The sequence below is a fragment of the Pavona decussata genome, unplaced genomic scaffold, assembly GCF_977016875.1.
Source record: "Pavona decussata unplaced genomic scaffold, jaPavDecu1.1 SCAFFOLD_40, whole genome shotgun sequence".
Classification (NCBI taxonomy): Eukaryota; Metazoa; Cnidaria; class Anthozoa; order Scleractinia; family Agariciidae; genus Pavona; species Pavona decussata.
Window position 1 is genome coordinate 2,372,920 of NW_028145462.1, and position 14,893 is coordinate 2,387,812.

General features: G+C 39.1%; 2 protein-coding genes and 2 long non-coding RNA genes across 5 annotated transcripts in view; 3 read left to right on the forward strand and 1 right to left on the reverse strand.

Annotated features, from left to right (window-relative positions):
- LOC146483170 (NACHT domain- and WD repeat-containing protein 1-like) overlaps positions 1 to 6,890 on the forward strand; it is a 39,268-nt gene extending 32,378 nt beyond the window's left edge. For both annotated transcript variants that reach the window (XM_085106341.1, XM_085106342.1), the window contains 2 exons: positions 5,253 to 5,400; positions 6,173 to 6,890. In XM_085106341.1, the coding sequence (XP_084962467.1) occupies positions 5,253 to 5,400; positions 6,173 to 6,273 (249 nt within the window). In that variant the 3' untranslated portion in view covers positions 6,274 to 6,890. The remainder of the gene's footprint in view (positions 1 to 5,252; positions 5,401 to 6,172) is intronic.
- The window catches only part of LOC146483171 (uncharacterized), a 221,800-nt gene that overhangs the window by 10,222 nt on the left and 196,685 nt on the right, over positions 1 to 14,893 (reverse strand). The window lies entirely within an intron of this gene.
- On the forward strand, positions 173 to 2,702 carry LOC146483172 (uncharacterized). Its single transcript, XR_014863903.1, has 2 exons — positions 173 to 836; positions 871 to 2,702. It is a non-coding gene; the product is annotated as an uncharacterized LOC146483172 (long non-coding RNA).
- The window catches only part of LOC146483173 (integrin alpha-7-like), a 37,260-nt gene continuing 36,745 nt past the window's right edge, over positions 14,379 to 14,893 (forward strand). The window contains exon 1 of the mRNA XM_085106355.1: positions 14,379 to 14,846. Within this exon, the coding sequence (XP_084962481.1) occupies positions 14,665 to 14,846 (182 nt within the window). The 5' untranslated portion in view covers positions 14,379 to 14,664. The remainder of the gene's footprint in view (positions 14,847 to 14,893) is intronic.

Genomic DNA, 14,893 nt, shown 5'->3' on the forward strand with positions numbered 1-14,893 from the left:
TACATATCTGTAAATATTTTGCATTCTCGCTGTATGATTGTTCATTTTTCGGTCAAATTATTATTTTTAACTGTCTTTCCTTTCTTTCTTTTCCTTAGTAACCTTGGCTATTGCCAATATAATATACACATGAGTGAAAGTCTTAAAACTTTTGTACTTCTACTTTTAAATATTTCGCACCCTCGCTGTATGATTATTCATTTTTCGGTCAAATTATTAGTCTTAACTGTCTTTCCCTTCTTTCTTTCCTTAGTAACCTTGGCTATTGCCAATATAATATACACATGAGTGAAAGTCTTAAAACTTTTGTACTTCCTTTCTTCTTTAACTTTTCTTTTGTATGCCGAGGCTAATGAATAAAGTAATATAGTTCCCTTGGGATTTCTCAAGGTAGCCTTTCTGTTGACTGTGACACCGTATAGGAGACCCATTGCAACTTAAATCCCGGGAGTTAACACGGACGATATCAAATCTCGCTTACAATTGCCACGAAAATCGCAGTAAATAAACGCTCAATTAAAAAATGCGCTTTATTAGGCTGCAGGTACCGGCTGGTAGTTTTATGTTAATTTCTTTGGATTATGTTAAATTGTTTTGTAATACAAGTTAGTTTTTGTTTTAAGCCGTGTGATCTCTTGTCTCGTTTCTAGCTGTCGGCTTTAATTTCGTAAATTCAATTCACCGAAACTGCAAGGTTTGGAAATAAACTCCTGGCCATTTTAGTCGAATTCTGTGTCGAACATGTAACTGACAGGAAATGCTATCATGACGGGAATCCCGTATTTTTGTTATACCGTGTGATCCGCATAATTGTTCTTCTAGTTATTGACGGCATTGTAAATTATTACTCGGGCCGTAAGGCGGCACGAGTTAAGGTTTCGGTAGCGTTATCAAATTCTTTTCTATTTTTAGAGTCGCGATGGGCCGAGAGATAAGACTTCGGGCCACGAGTTATTGTTCTCGGTCTCGTTTTTTGTACTGGAGCGGCACGAGTTAAGTTTTCGGTAGCGTTATCAAATTCTTCGCGTTCTTTGTACTCGGGCCGTGAGGCGGCGAGTTAAGTAATCGGGGAAGGGGAGGGGAGGGCCCCGAACTCCCTCATTTTTTTTCGCTTCCTTAGCTCCCCCTCTCTTTCCCCGATGTATTCTGCGAGTCACTATTCTTTCGAATCAAAACATTTGGTGTCGGTTGTGAAGCGTTCGTGAACGGTTTCCCTTAGCGCAGAGAGGGTTCTTGAGCCGTTAGAACAAAAGGTGATGGCAATGATAGCATGTCGAGTGGCGAAGAAAGCGAAAACGTAAGGATTAAAGCCCGTGGATATAGCATAAGAGAAGAGGAGGTAGCTTGAACATGGTGCATTCGGTTTCGTCTGATTGGCAAATTAGCGAGGGTGACAGTTGTGCAAGAAATCATGAACCTTTGGAAGGTTTGTCGCACGAGCAACACGCGAATCAATTTAACTCCGCGAATTTAACTCCGATGTAGATGGGGGGCATGCAAAACGCGAATGCGAAATCGAAACAGAAAAGTATAGTGAGGTTTTGCAGCTTTCTTCGGGACCTTCGCAAGATGCAGCAGAATGCTCAGAAAATTCAAAGAATTCCAAAGGTTCGAATGCAGACCTCACCGCAAGCAACGCGAATGTTTCACAGCAGAAGAATGGACATTTCGAATCGAACGATCGATCGCAAGTGCACGCTGAGGAAGAGGGGAAAAGAGAGACAGTTTCTGACTTAGTGAACGCTTGGAATAATAGGACAGCAGAGGTGCTCGATGTTTAGGTGAATAGGATCCATTAACCCGTTCTAACTTTCAAAGGTCAACTTTAAGAAATGCCGAAATCCACGCTTGAGAAAACTGCTGCTCTTTAGCTTTTATTTTAATGTCCACGCCTTAGGTTTTCATCCAGAGACTTACAAGTTCGATCAACGCATAGTAAACATCAAAATAGCTCAAAAAGAAAGTACCGCTGAATAGCTTTGATTTGGGTGACCACCGATTAGACTTAATTTTCCAATTTAACTTTATAGAGATGTAATCGGTGACGCAATCGCTATCGTGTCACACTCAGTCCTGCGATGACAATTCTTGTGTTTGATTCCTCCGCCAGAAAAATCCTGAACCTTCATGGGTTATCGCGCGGAGCATTGTTATTACGCATTTTCAGAAAAATTGGCGGGCCAAGGAATACATCACGCATGACAAATTATGCGAACGTACTTGCAATTTGGTCATCAGTTTTTGAATTTGTTCAAGAAGGAAACCGTTTTGTCAACAAACTTCTTGAATTTGTGCCCTAGAGCTCACAGACCTTTGTTTGGCTAAATCATGTTTCATACCGTTGCTACATCTGAGTAAAAGAATTTGAGCTTATATTGATAAGTTTATATTAGAGTGTTTATGTCAATGTATGCTAAATATTGGAGATTTAAAAATTGTCAATTGTACAGAAATTTTTATCCATCGTCGACAAATGATTCCCCAAGAACCACCCATTAAACAAGATCTTCAACAGACACACTAAAACTCAGCTTCTCATGCATGCCAAACATGACATCACATAACAAACAGATACTCTAAAATGTAGCAACGACCCCAAACCAAAATCATGACCCGAGCTGCAACTGCAGGAAGAAAGCAGAATGCCCACTTGATGGTAAATGCATCCAAGCGAACGTGGTCTGCCAAACGACGGTAACGACTGTAACAACAACAGAATCGTACGTGAGACTGGGATCAAACTTTAAAGAACGATACCGAAACCGCAACACATTCTTCCGAAACGCCAACAGACGAAATGCGACGGAACTATCTGAACATATATGGACCCTGAAGGACGCAAACAAAACATTTCGCATTAAATGGAAAGTACTAAAAAAGTGCAAACCCTATAATAGCACTAACAAGAAATGTAACCTATGTCTTCGCGAATAGTTTATTTTAATCTGTAGAAAAGATCTTTGTAGCCTGAACAAGTGCAATGAATTACCAAGTTAATGCCCCCACAGAAATAGATATGTACTCAAAACCGTTTGTATCATGGCACTTGAATTGTATCACGCCACGTGCATTAGTGTTTTATCGCCCAGCAAACGCTTGTTTTAAATCACCAGTTCGAAAGATTTCACAAATCCATGCCCTCATATAAATAAATATGTACCGAAAACCTCTGGTATAACGTAACGTAACCGTTGTATCATGGCACGTGAATTCAATCACGGCACGTGGAATTGTATTTTATCGCCTAGCAGCTGCTTGTTTTAAATCGCCAGTTTTTGATTACTTTATATAGCCAGCTTTTGAATCTTAACCGGTCATTTGTTGTAGTTGCCTGATGAGTGTGGTGAGCTCCTGACCATACGAAACAGAGCTGTAGCAATAAAACGATGAATCACTTCTGAAGCCTGGACTATTTTTTCCTGAGTGTATATCTCTATATCTATCGATTTTGGGGAGTTGGCGATGCTGGAAGTTATCACTGCTAAAAGATCGTAGGCTTACGCACCACGCAGTCAAATATGGCCCGAGTATAAGCTGAAAACAGCTTCTTGTTTAATAATCTTTTCGAACAGCTGTGTTTTTACGAACTCTTTTACAGGTTAGCGGTGAACGAAATAAGATATCGGCTGAACTGTTACAGTTACTGTCCGTAGCAATTCAAAAAATAATAATAAAAAAAAGGAAAAAGGATGGCATACTGCGTCTTGCAGTGCCTTTGGAAGCGAGTCACTGACTAAGTCAGTATCCTACAGATTTAGGCAAGTGAAACGAGGATACGTTTAAACCGAAACGCTCCAATGGAGGTTATGAAAGCGTCCCTCGACCGTGCGCGAGGCATCGGGAGTGACTAGATATAGAAACTTTGGGTTGGCATTGGTGTCCTAGAGCGGTACCTAACCAAAGCTGTTACGGATATCACCAGATCAGCCCCGAAGGCGATGCGATGGAGATATTCGTAATAGCACCCTACGCTTCCAGTATGTTGCAGGTGCTTGGTGCCTATATATAAGGCTTTGTGCTTTGTTTCTAACAATTGTGGGACGAGGAATTTTGATTTTTCTTTGAATTGAACTATTTTCTTCCTAAAACTTACGAAACATTACTTTTCAAACGAATTTGGTTGTGTGGTCGTAATTTTCTTTTTCCGAGCAATTTAAGATCTAAAATAGCATTTGCGCATGCGCGATACAAATTTGTAAATATTTCGCTCTCTCGCTGTATGATTGTTTATTTTTTGGTCAAATTATTTTTCTTAACTATCTTTTCCTTCTTTTCCCCCCTTAGTTTTATAACATTTTTGATCTCTTCGAAAAATAAACGAGAAAAAAGCTATTCTAAGGAGAGAGAAATTAACGCTAAAATGTGCTTTTTTCGGAAAACTATCCTGAATTCCTAAGACTTGTTGAGGCGAAGCGGAAAAAATTGTCTACACTTTGTTGAATGTTTTCCTTCCATAATTTTTCCCATACGAATAGGAAAAACTTTGAAAAGTTGGCTTATTTTAACAAAACTGGCCTATAATCGTAACGTTCCCGTTAAAAGAAAAATATTGTGTCAATCATTATTTATTTATAATAGCCTGCGGACAAGCTTCCTATTTGGTGTCACGGGAGAATAGACCTATTCGGCTAACGCAATGTTGCACCCAATTCAAATCCTTTGGGCATAAAATGTTTTGTTCTAAGTATTTCAATATCATTTAAATGTGAATGCTACATTATAATGCAACTGCACTAAACAACGAAGCTTAACTCCGGGGGATCTGAATTGGGTACAACATTGGGTTAGCCGAATGGGTCTATTATTTGGGGCTGGAGCTGCAAGTGAATTGCCGTCCAATTCTCTCGCGGCTTTCGCGTCGCTCGCCGCTAGCGCCCCAAATAAATCTCGCATGAGAACCCAATAGACCTTATTCGCTGTATATGCTAACTACCTATAACAAACCACGTGGTATTCTCAGGAGAATCGATCCTTCGTCTTTTGGAAGTAAAGAATGCATGCCAGCGAAAATATGACCAATTCTTAAAGAGACTATTCCCTAGAGTACCGTCACATGATCTGTAATGGGGCAACAAAACAACAAAGCGAAAAAGGTCAATAAGAGAGCTTGCTCGCAGGATATAAAGTCAAATGAGTTTCTGTTTGCGCCGAACCGATGTCAGAGCACTTATGTTTTCTGCCTCGCATTTTGCCAAGATTTGTTTTTTGTAGTTTTTATATTCAAACTTATCATTTGTGTTTATTGTTTACAGGTGACAGCTGTGCATCCCGTGGGGGAGGGCCAGTGTATTGCTCTAGGCTATGAGAGTGTTTTGCCATTAGTACTTCTCACTCTCCAGGGAGGGGACATGAAACCATACGAATTCCCAACAGAGGGTACCAAGGCCATGGTTGGATCAGGTATGACATATAAAACTTCTTTTAGCCTGTTAGAACGCCAGTTTTGTAAAAACCTTTACAACAAATAGCGTTGGAAAAGCTTTCATTAGAATGTCCTCACTTGTAAGTATTTTATCTACCTACTCAAGAGCCAGAACCACCTTGTACATCATAATAAACAGCCGCACAGGAAAGTACTGCTCAGTAGCTTTCATTTGAATGGTCACACTTTAGGATTTCATCCACAGACTCAAAACTAGAACCACCTTGTATAGCATAATAAACAGCACCACAGGAACGTTCTGCTCAGTAGCTTTCGTTTAATTGGTCACACTTTAAAATTTCATGTCTAAAATTCAAAACTACATTGTCCAGCATAATAAATAGTACCGTAACAGTCGCTGCTCGGTATATTTCATCTGAATTGCCAGACTTGGATTTCACCCACAGTACCACAGGAAAGTACTGTTCAGTAGCTTTTCATTTGAATGGTCACACTTTGGGATTTCATCCACAGACTCAAAAGTTAAAACTGCCTTGTGCAGCATAATAAACAGTGCGGCACTAAGCACTACTTAGTATATTTTCCTGAATTGCCACACTTAGGATTTCATCCAAAGATTCAAAAGATAGAAATTCGTTTTTTTAAAAACTTTGACGTTTTTTTAAAGACTTTGACGATCGAGAACTGGCGAAGATGTATTGTGAGAAATCACGCAAAGTCGATTATGGTGAACCACGACTGCCTGTCTCTTCATATACTGATTGTTTTCTTAATCACTGATTCTCCTAGACGAACAAATTGTATTTGAGGGCATCCAAGGAAAACTCGAGGTTGAAGAGAACAACGAGAGAACTAATGAGCACGGCAAAGGGAACGAAGCGAAGGAGTGAGCTGATGTGTCACGCAAGACAAGCTGGGAGCATTGCGTGACCTGCTGAGTGCAAGAGACTGTCACTGCGAGTAAGCTGCTTCTCATGTAGTGTTCATTCAAAGATTCACGAGGAGGAGGGCTTCGTTTCGTTGAATGATCTGTCACGTGTGTCAACAGGATTGCATGACAAGCTTAAGGCTATTATTGCGTGACCGTAACGTCTACCTGAAGTAATAGACGGAGCATTTTATTTTTGACGGAGTGGTGGGGGTATGGGGGCAGGCAGATAACAAAGCAAATCTCGCAAAGCCGTTTCACAGATGAAAAAAAGCATCGTCACAATATAACAAGCAAAGAAACATATTACCCCAACCCCCTCCCCTTCAAAAATAAAACGGTCCGTTGCTACTCGGTTATCGTTGGTAGAACAGTTATAACGAAGAAATACTGTTCAAGTAAACATGACAAGAATCCAGTGAGTTACCGACCTTCCAGCTACTTGTTGTAGTTTATTTTGCTGATCGAGTTCGAAACTACAATAGACTTGCGTATTTTGAAACACTCAGGGCCCGGTTGTTCGAAAGCCGATTAACGCTAATCCACGATTAAAAGTTTACTGAGGTATACAGCTCGCTCACTAGCTAATGGTAAAGAAATGTCGACATCAAAAACTGAGGGACAAAAATCTTTTGCCAAAACTTTATTCATTAGTAAATTAAACTCAAATCAATGTTCACGTTAACCCAGGGTTAGGTTAATCGGGCTTTGAACAACTGGACCCAGGGGAATAAACATTAAACAGTTTTCACGAATAAACATTAGTCTGAATGAAAAGGACCGGGGCCAGGGGCCCCCAAACTGTTCCTTTTGGTCGATATCTGTTCGGAAGAAATTCGGATACATTAGTAGAGAAAATCTCAAGTTTTCTTCAGAAAAATGTCAGCCTAAAATTCGTATCACTTGAAAACTAATTGCTTTTCAGGGCGGTTTTAGAGCGGCAAATAGAGATCTAGAATCGCGTTTACGACAAACGGCAAACGTGAGATTCGCGTTTATGTTTTAAATTTGAGATGAGAGCAGTGTAAAATTATTCTGACCTTTGATGCTAATGCAAAACTACTCAATTTTACTGAGAAACTGAAAACAGCGAGCGGCAAAAATCGTGTAGGCGTGGTCACGTGGTCGTATATGTCGTTTATCGTAAACGTAATTCAAAATGCGAAATAAGGTCAGCTAGCATTTTCATCTAAGCCAAGGACAGCTCGATAATTCCGCTTAAAAACACCCGAACAGATCAAACTGTATTAGCTTCCACGGATTTGCTTTCACAAAACGATCTTGGAAACACAGCAGACAACCTGTTTTTGTTAGGTGCCCTGTGGAAGCTGTTGAGAGAGTAGAAAATGACTGTAAACATTCTCCATTGAAAGTGAGTTACCTTTCGGGAAAGCGATAGTCTCTAGGTAGCTGTATTTTCCTAAGATAATTTTTATTCAACTATATGCTGAAGCAATTCTTTTAAGAAAAAAATTATTTATAAATTTTCTCAATTTTTCTCGATTTTCGACTTTTCATCTGTCTGTTTCTGTGCTTTATGTGCCGTGACATTTTTTAAAGAATTGGCGTGTTTTAATCGTGAATATGACTGACATTTTGACACTAAAAAGGGTCCAAAAAGTCCGTGCATACAAAGCTTTGCTGTTTAGTGTTGTTTTATAAAAAGTAAGCATAAAATCTACACTTTTAGCTGTTTTAAAATAGGCCTGAAATGTATGGTTGTAAGAAAAACGCCAGCTTATGCATAGCAACACATTTCGAAGTTAAATAACAGAATATAAAAAGCGACATAATATCATTACAAACTTGCAAAAATAGAGCTTTTGGCATAAATAATGCAAATTCGCCATATCAATTGCGAATCTTCTTTTATTAAAAATATCTGGAAAGGCTTTATTTTTTCTATTGCAATTTTCAATTACGAAGATTAAACTCCTCTCTGTCTTTTGAATAGAATAACTTCGTGAGATCCTCTTTCGTGGAAAATATCCTAAAGGGTTTCATTTTCAATTTCACTTGTCAATTGTTCAAAGCTTAAACTCCCAGATATTATTTGTATTATCCAAAAGATGTTTTAAAATACGTCTTAGTGCATATAGACCCGCTGGAGTCGCCATGCTTTTAAATCTCCTTAATGATTAGAAGAACTCAGAAAAATTGGCGCCGAATGTGCGAGATAACTCCAAAATCATTTTTCAGGATTTCACCATTTAGATATCGCATCTTTTAGATGTCATGACTTTGCCATAATTTCAATTGCACTTAATTTTAAAAAGTCACCGAAGTAAGCAGTTTGTAAATATATTGCTCGTCTGTTGTAAACTTGAATACTTCTGATACCGAGTAATTAAAATGATTATTTTTTGAAGAATACAAAAATTAATAAAGCTTATGGTCTTTTTTAATTCTGTTTTTATCAGTGTTGTCAAGCATTTGGATTCCCCAAAGATCTTTAATATCATGTTCTCTTAGCCTCTGCGCGGTGTAATAACCGGTGCTTGACTTTCAGGAAAACGCCTTACGTTTTTTAATTAGTGCTAGTTATTTATATCGGTCAGGTAAATAACGTCAAGTAAATAACCTCAAAGAGTCTCAAAAATACCCTTAAGAAGAAAGGCCGTGCCTTTCGAAATATTGGAAAAAAATATAATTCCCTGGCCGTGAAATCAGCCTTGCTCTTTTTTAGATTATTTGTTCTACAATTTGTAGCTGATTAAATCCTTTACCACCGGATCCGGCCCTTTTATTTTGTCGCGGTGATCCCTCAAAACACAGTTACTGGTTTTTACTGAATAAGATATACAGAACCGAAAAACGCGAGGAGGCAATGTTCAAAATCATTCCGGGGGGATCGCAGTTTTGTTCATTTCTAATAGGGGAGGAGCTGGTGAAGTTTATCATCCATCCAAATGTAACTTTAACTGCAACCCCCCCCTCCTCCCATATTCCGCTAATCATTCCGTATCAAGTCCATGAGTCATGGTCATACCGTTTATCAAACAGCGATATCCAAAGTCGTTCCCAGCGCCCTCTCTCTTTTAGAGTACCTGGGCAATATGAAATGTGACGTCATCACCCAAACTCTCATACTATGACGTAATCGATCAAATGTACAAGCTCCTACATGATTTAAAAACCGGTACCGTACGAGAAAGGGTAATTGTACATATGGATCTCGGCTCAATGCAGTTCAGTTTGTGCTTTGTGTGGTCCCACCTCCGCTGCATTCAAATTTCTTCCTGATGTATCATCATGTATATAAATAGTCGTCTCATTAATTCAACACGTGTTGAGAAAGAAGTGAGAGATTTTACGTTCAATGCAAAAATACAAAAATACAATTGCGCTTAGAGTGAAGTGCAGAGTCGAAACAGTGTCTAAGATAGCAAACGAAGAATCTGAAAGAACGGCTAACCCGTACGTGTGTTTTTTTTTATCTACCCTCTTGAAAAACGTTTTACTTGTATTATTTTACACCTGTATTTCAACAGGATGCATGACAAGGTCACGCTTCCAGTTTCCTGTTTTCGTTGTTCTTGGCAAAGGAATACCACCAGGGCAATCATTTCAACGGACTTGGACGAGAGAAATTTCCTTTTGAACAGCAACAAAACAACGTCAATAAATTTAAAAGCCTGATTACCCCATGCAACTAAACGCCAGAACAGACACTCTTCACTAATCCTTTTCGCAGTGCCCTCAAGTGATTAGCCGTTGTGGTTATTAGAGACAGTTCAAGACTGCTATGACAGACATGCGCTTAAAACCTTGTTCACATGCTAAGAATGTGACCTATGCTTCTAATCCGATCTCCTGCCCTGGCGTTGTCCGTGATTGCGTCACGTAGGCGTAGAGATAAGTAGAGACTCGACAACAACAATATTTTCAGAAAAGAATTAAAGTGTATCCAATCGGTAATATCTGGGTTTAAGATCTCGTGATGTAGCTTGTATAAACTGTGAAATTCAGAACATTATCCACTTAAAGGACTTTTATTTTCGTGGAGGGTTGTTTCGAGAGGTGGGATGCGGTTTGTTATGGTTGGAGAAAATTTTGCGTTTTAAGACGTATTGTTATTGTTAATAAAAACAGTTTTAAATTCCTAAGAGCCTTAAAGAGCTTAAACAAAAGAAAGGACTTCTATGGACGTCTATCTCGTTGCGTCTGAGATTAAGGTGCGCGTTCTTTTGAGGGGCTTAAGAATTTTGGAGGGTCTTACATTCATACTACAGTCTGAAGGTGGAGGTGCTCTCCTTTGTAAGCTATATAGGTATGTGCAGCGCCAAAGCGTATGGTTTTTGAGCCGTTTTGGACTGAAATAGGGTTTAGATTTTAGCCAGTTTGGTCTGAAAGTCTGAAAACGGCTATAAATTCTAGAAACCCAGGTTTGAAAAGCAGTACCGGAAGATTGGTCTGAAATAGGGACATAGTTTGGAGAGCCAAGACACACACCCCGGTCCAACAGAAATTCCATGGAGTTCCTCCGGTCTACGGTATTGCTTAAGTTGCCAATAGCTCTCTTTCCTTTGATCCGGCACCGTGTAGCTTAAACCTTCCTACTGAGGAGAAAAGGCCATAGATGGATATAAAGCGAGGGTCTCGATAGAATAATTTTAAAAACAGGAAACTGAGATCAGCTTATTTCTTGTGCTGAAAAATCACGGAAAACTTTTCCGTGAGTTTGAATTTCCCTCCTGAATTAATAAGCCTTTGTTTGGCGCTAAAGCTATTGTTTCAAAATCTCCTTTTATGGCCGTATTTGCGACGCTAAACAAAGAGCATTGTCTTTGAATTTGATCAGCTTTTCTTGATACGATGTGGACAATGACATTGAAACAGTATTTGTTTCAGACGGGCCACTAGCCAAAAGGAAAGCTTCTAATTCATTTGTCTTATCTTATTTTATTTTATATCATTTTGATTAAAAAATGGAAATTTGCATCGTGTTGTAATATTTCCCATCCGTTTTCGATCCGTTTTACTATTCACCGCTTCAGGTTTTGCTGCCATATTTTTCTTTTTTCGACAACACCGTAACAATATCTGTCTGAATTTTGGCGACAATGTAAAGCAATTCAACTGGTATTTACTGCATTTTTTTATGGGCGAAATAGCGAAAATTAAAAACATGGACAACGTAAATCCTAGCGTCTCAGACAGTTGTTTCCGGTAATTTGTTTCCAGAAATTGTCTCGTACATGTATTTTTAGATCGTCTAAACTGTAGAAATTATGCCGGGGGTCAGGGAGGGAATACTACTCGGAAAATTTGGTGAAGGTGTACTGCCCGGTTCTCCGAATATTGGACCATAAAGACCTGGCTGCGCCTTTCAATCCATAGCCGGACTGGCCAAGAAGGGAGTAACTCATCCCCCACCTCCCCCCCTCCCCCTTTCCGCCCCCAATCCCTCCCAAACGCGGTTGCTATATTCAGCGGCGACTTTCAACCTATTGAATCTCCGTGGTGACCGATATCTGTTGTGAGTTTAGATGTTTTTATCTGTGCGATTTCACCTATTTATAGAAGTCGCTATTTTAAGAAATTCTACCGCTGTTGAAGCCTGTAAATTATACAGTAAAATTTTTTACCTCAACACTTAGCGGGATTTTCGAATCCTTTTCTCTAAGACATTACCCCCAAATGCTTTCCCCTTCACCAGGCAAATATCTATTGGCGGTTTATATCAGAGCTAAAGTGGGGCAAACTGCCTAAATTTGTGCAATACGGACCCCTCGACCCCACTCATGTTTTAGATGAAGGCGTGACTCAGAGCCGTAGCACAATTCACTATTCAGAAGAATCCGGATTTATGCTCTGTTTACGATTTAAGGATATGCAGCTCGGAATTATAGAACTAGTGCTCTGATCTGTCACGTTGAAACACCAAAAGTAGAAAGTTATCTCCGCACTCGTCTCAACACAGGCAGATGAATGTTTTCAGAATGCCATATACGTATTATTAACAGTTGGAAAATGTGTTTGTAAAATTACGGCGGTGTTCACCAGCAGACTACCGCTAGCGTAACATCTGTCATTAAAAATATTCCATTGATTTCGGTATAACTAAATTTAAACCAGTTGTCGTTGCAATCAAACGTTCAGTCCATGGAAATGTAGAGGAACTTTTAACAATCCGTCATTTTTATTTTCGAGATTAGAGACCAGATTTTTCGCTTTCTTGATTTCCATTCCAAACGGGTGTAGTCGTCACACCCATTTCGATCCACACATTTCAACAACTGAAACCTAAAATCGACCGCGATTACCGGCATTAGAACTCATTTCAATATGCAAATCCTGTGTGTCTTTCGATAGCAGTTAACAGCAATTCAACTCAGACAAACTGGCATCAAAACAGCCGGTGTTTTCCTTTTTTAAGAAATATTTGAAAACAGACTTGTAACCAGCTGTTGAGTATTCTGCTTGCAAAAAAAACGAAAAACAAAATGTCAGCTGAATCTTCAATCTTCAGTTTTAGTGTTACATGAAGCAAAGCTTAAATAGACACTTAACCGTTGTCTATCTTATTTGACTTATTTATTTTTTCGCCACTAATTAATAGTTCCAGTTCCTATTCCGTTAAGAAGTTTCCAATATAAGACAGCTATAAAATTTTCTTTGCCAAATTTATTTTCTACACGGAATCGTCATTTAAATTAACCTTTTTATTTTGCCAGTTTACATAAATTAGATGTGCGGTAGCTTTTATGTCGGGAATTCGTTCAGAAAATGTCTAACTGATTTTGGCGTGATACACTTTTTTTTTTCGTCCCACGGTCTCAGTAAATATTAATTACTCTTCAGTAAAAGGGTTTTATTTCTTAGTAAAAGGTGGGCTTATTTTTCGTAAGTTCTCGGTCTCTTTTTTAATACAGGGACACTATAAAATAGATTATTTCCGCTCGTTTTAGCAAAGAAACAATTAGAAAGTTTAAATCTGCCAAACGGAATCCTTTTAAAAGCATGATTGACATTAAGAGTAACTTCTGTCGGTGAAATCAACCAAAAATTGCAATGAACATGAAACTGAAATGAAGTTCTTTTCAGCCGGCTAAACGGACAAGTTTTAGCTTTTCAAATTGCTTGTTTTACTCCTAAACTGCAACCTTCCTTAACCTTAGGGCTTTATAACGTACTGGAGAAAAAAATCAGGCTCTCCATAGCAGTTAAAAATGAGTTTTCTAGCCGGCCTATTTGTGCGTACAAAAGAAGCAAATAGCTTTCTGCAAAACAAAACTTTCTCCCACGTTTCCTGTTGGAGTTTCAAACAGTGGATTTGTCTTGAAGCTTACAGTTAATTTATTTTTTTGTTGAAAATTTAAAACTGTCTCGGAATTCTTGTTCGAAATCCAAGCAGAACTTTCCTGTGAGGCTGTAATTTGTTAAACGTTCGAACCGAGTTGATATTTTTTTTCGACTGTAATTATCAGTCGCTGTTAGAAGGAAGGATTAACAACTGGAAGACCTCCTGATAACCCGTGAATCGTATCTGATAAATCCTATTTATTATTTTCGCCTGATTAGAACCACAAGTCTTCCTAACTTTTCGCTTTACGATTTTATCTCGGCTTCGACAAAATGTCGAGCGTCGGTCAAAGACACACTCATTGAACCATAACGTTCACATTGTGGTGAAAATTTGGTCGATGGAAATAAAAACTTCAACCTTAGCTAAACACAACCAACATCAAAAATCATGTCTTAATACAACTGGAACGCGCACAGTCCGGCCGAGGACTGCCCAAGAGGAGTCCTTAATTTGCGGTCCATCAAAGTTTTTTCAATGTTACTCAATTTGCGAGGGTTCCAACGCAACTTGCCCACCTTTAAACAGACGCTACTTTAGTTATAATATATGTTAATTTTCCTTTCTATAGACGTTACAACAAAAAAATAGACCAAAATAGAAAAAAGTTGTTGTTCTGGGCCAGTCATGCGGTCGGCTTAATTCATGATTTGATTGACTGTTGAATATCAACAAAGCACTTTATACGTTTACATTTCGCGCGAGAAATGATGTTTTCAAAAACAAATTCCCAAATCGTAGACACGTTGTCTCCTCGACCGAAGGCATTTTTTTCAACGAACGATCTGGCAATTTAAAGAACTTGAGCTGGATCGGACAGCTACCTCAGTTTTTGAGGGCGATTTCCGGTCGAGAAAACCTAGGTTATGTGGGTGCGACCACGTCACGACGGGAATTCAGATTATGCTGATATCTAGGCATGCGCTACGTGCGTGAGCGGTAACGCGGGCAAATGTACTGAAATCGAAATGATCATTAGTTGTTCCTTTGCTGGTGTCTTCTTGGTGTGCCGCTGGAGGATATCTGTTTTTTAATTTCGTCTCCAAGATGTTCATTGTGATCGTGTCGTTGTGCTGCATTATTCAACATTCCTCTGGCTACAACCTAGAGACCGAATTACCAGTCATTAGGACGGGAGACGCTGGCAGCTATTTCGGATTTTCAGTCGCGACTTATTCATTCTTCGACCAGTTTCAAGATATAGCTAACGTCCAGAAAAATTATTCTTGGTATGGCTACAGCAAGATTGATGTCGCCCACATTTAGCTGTATTTCT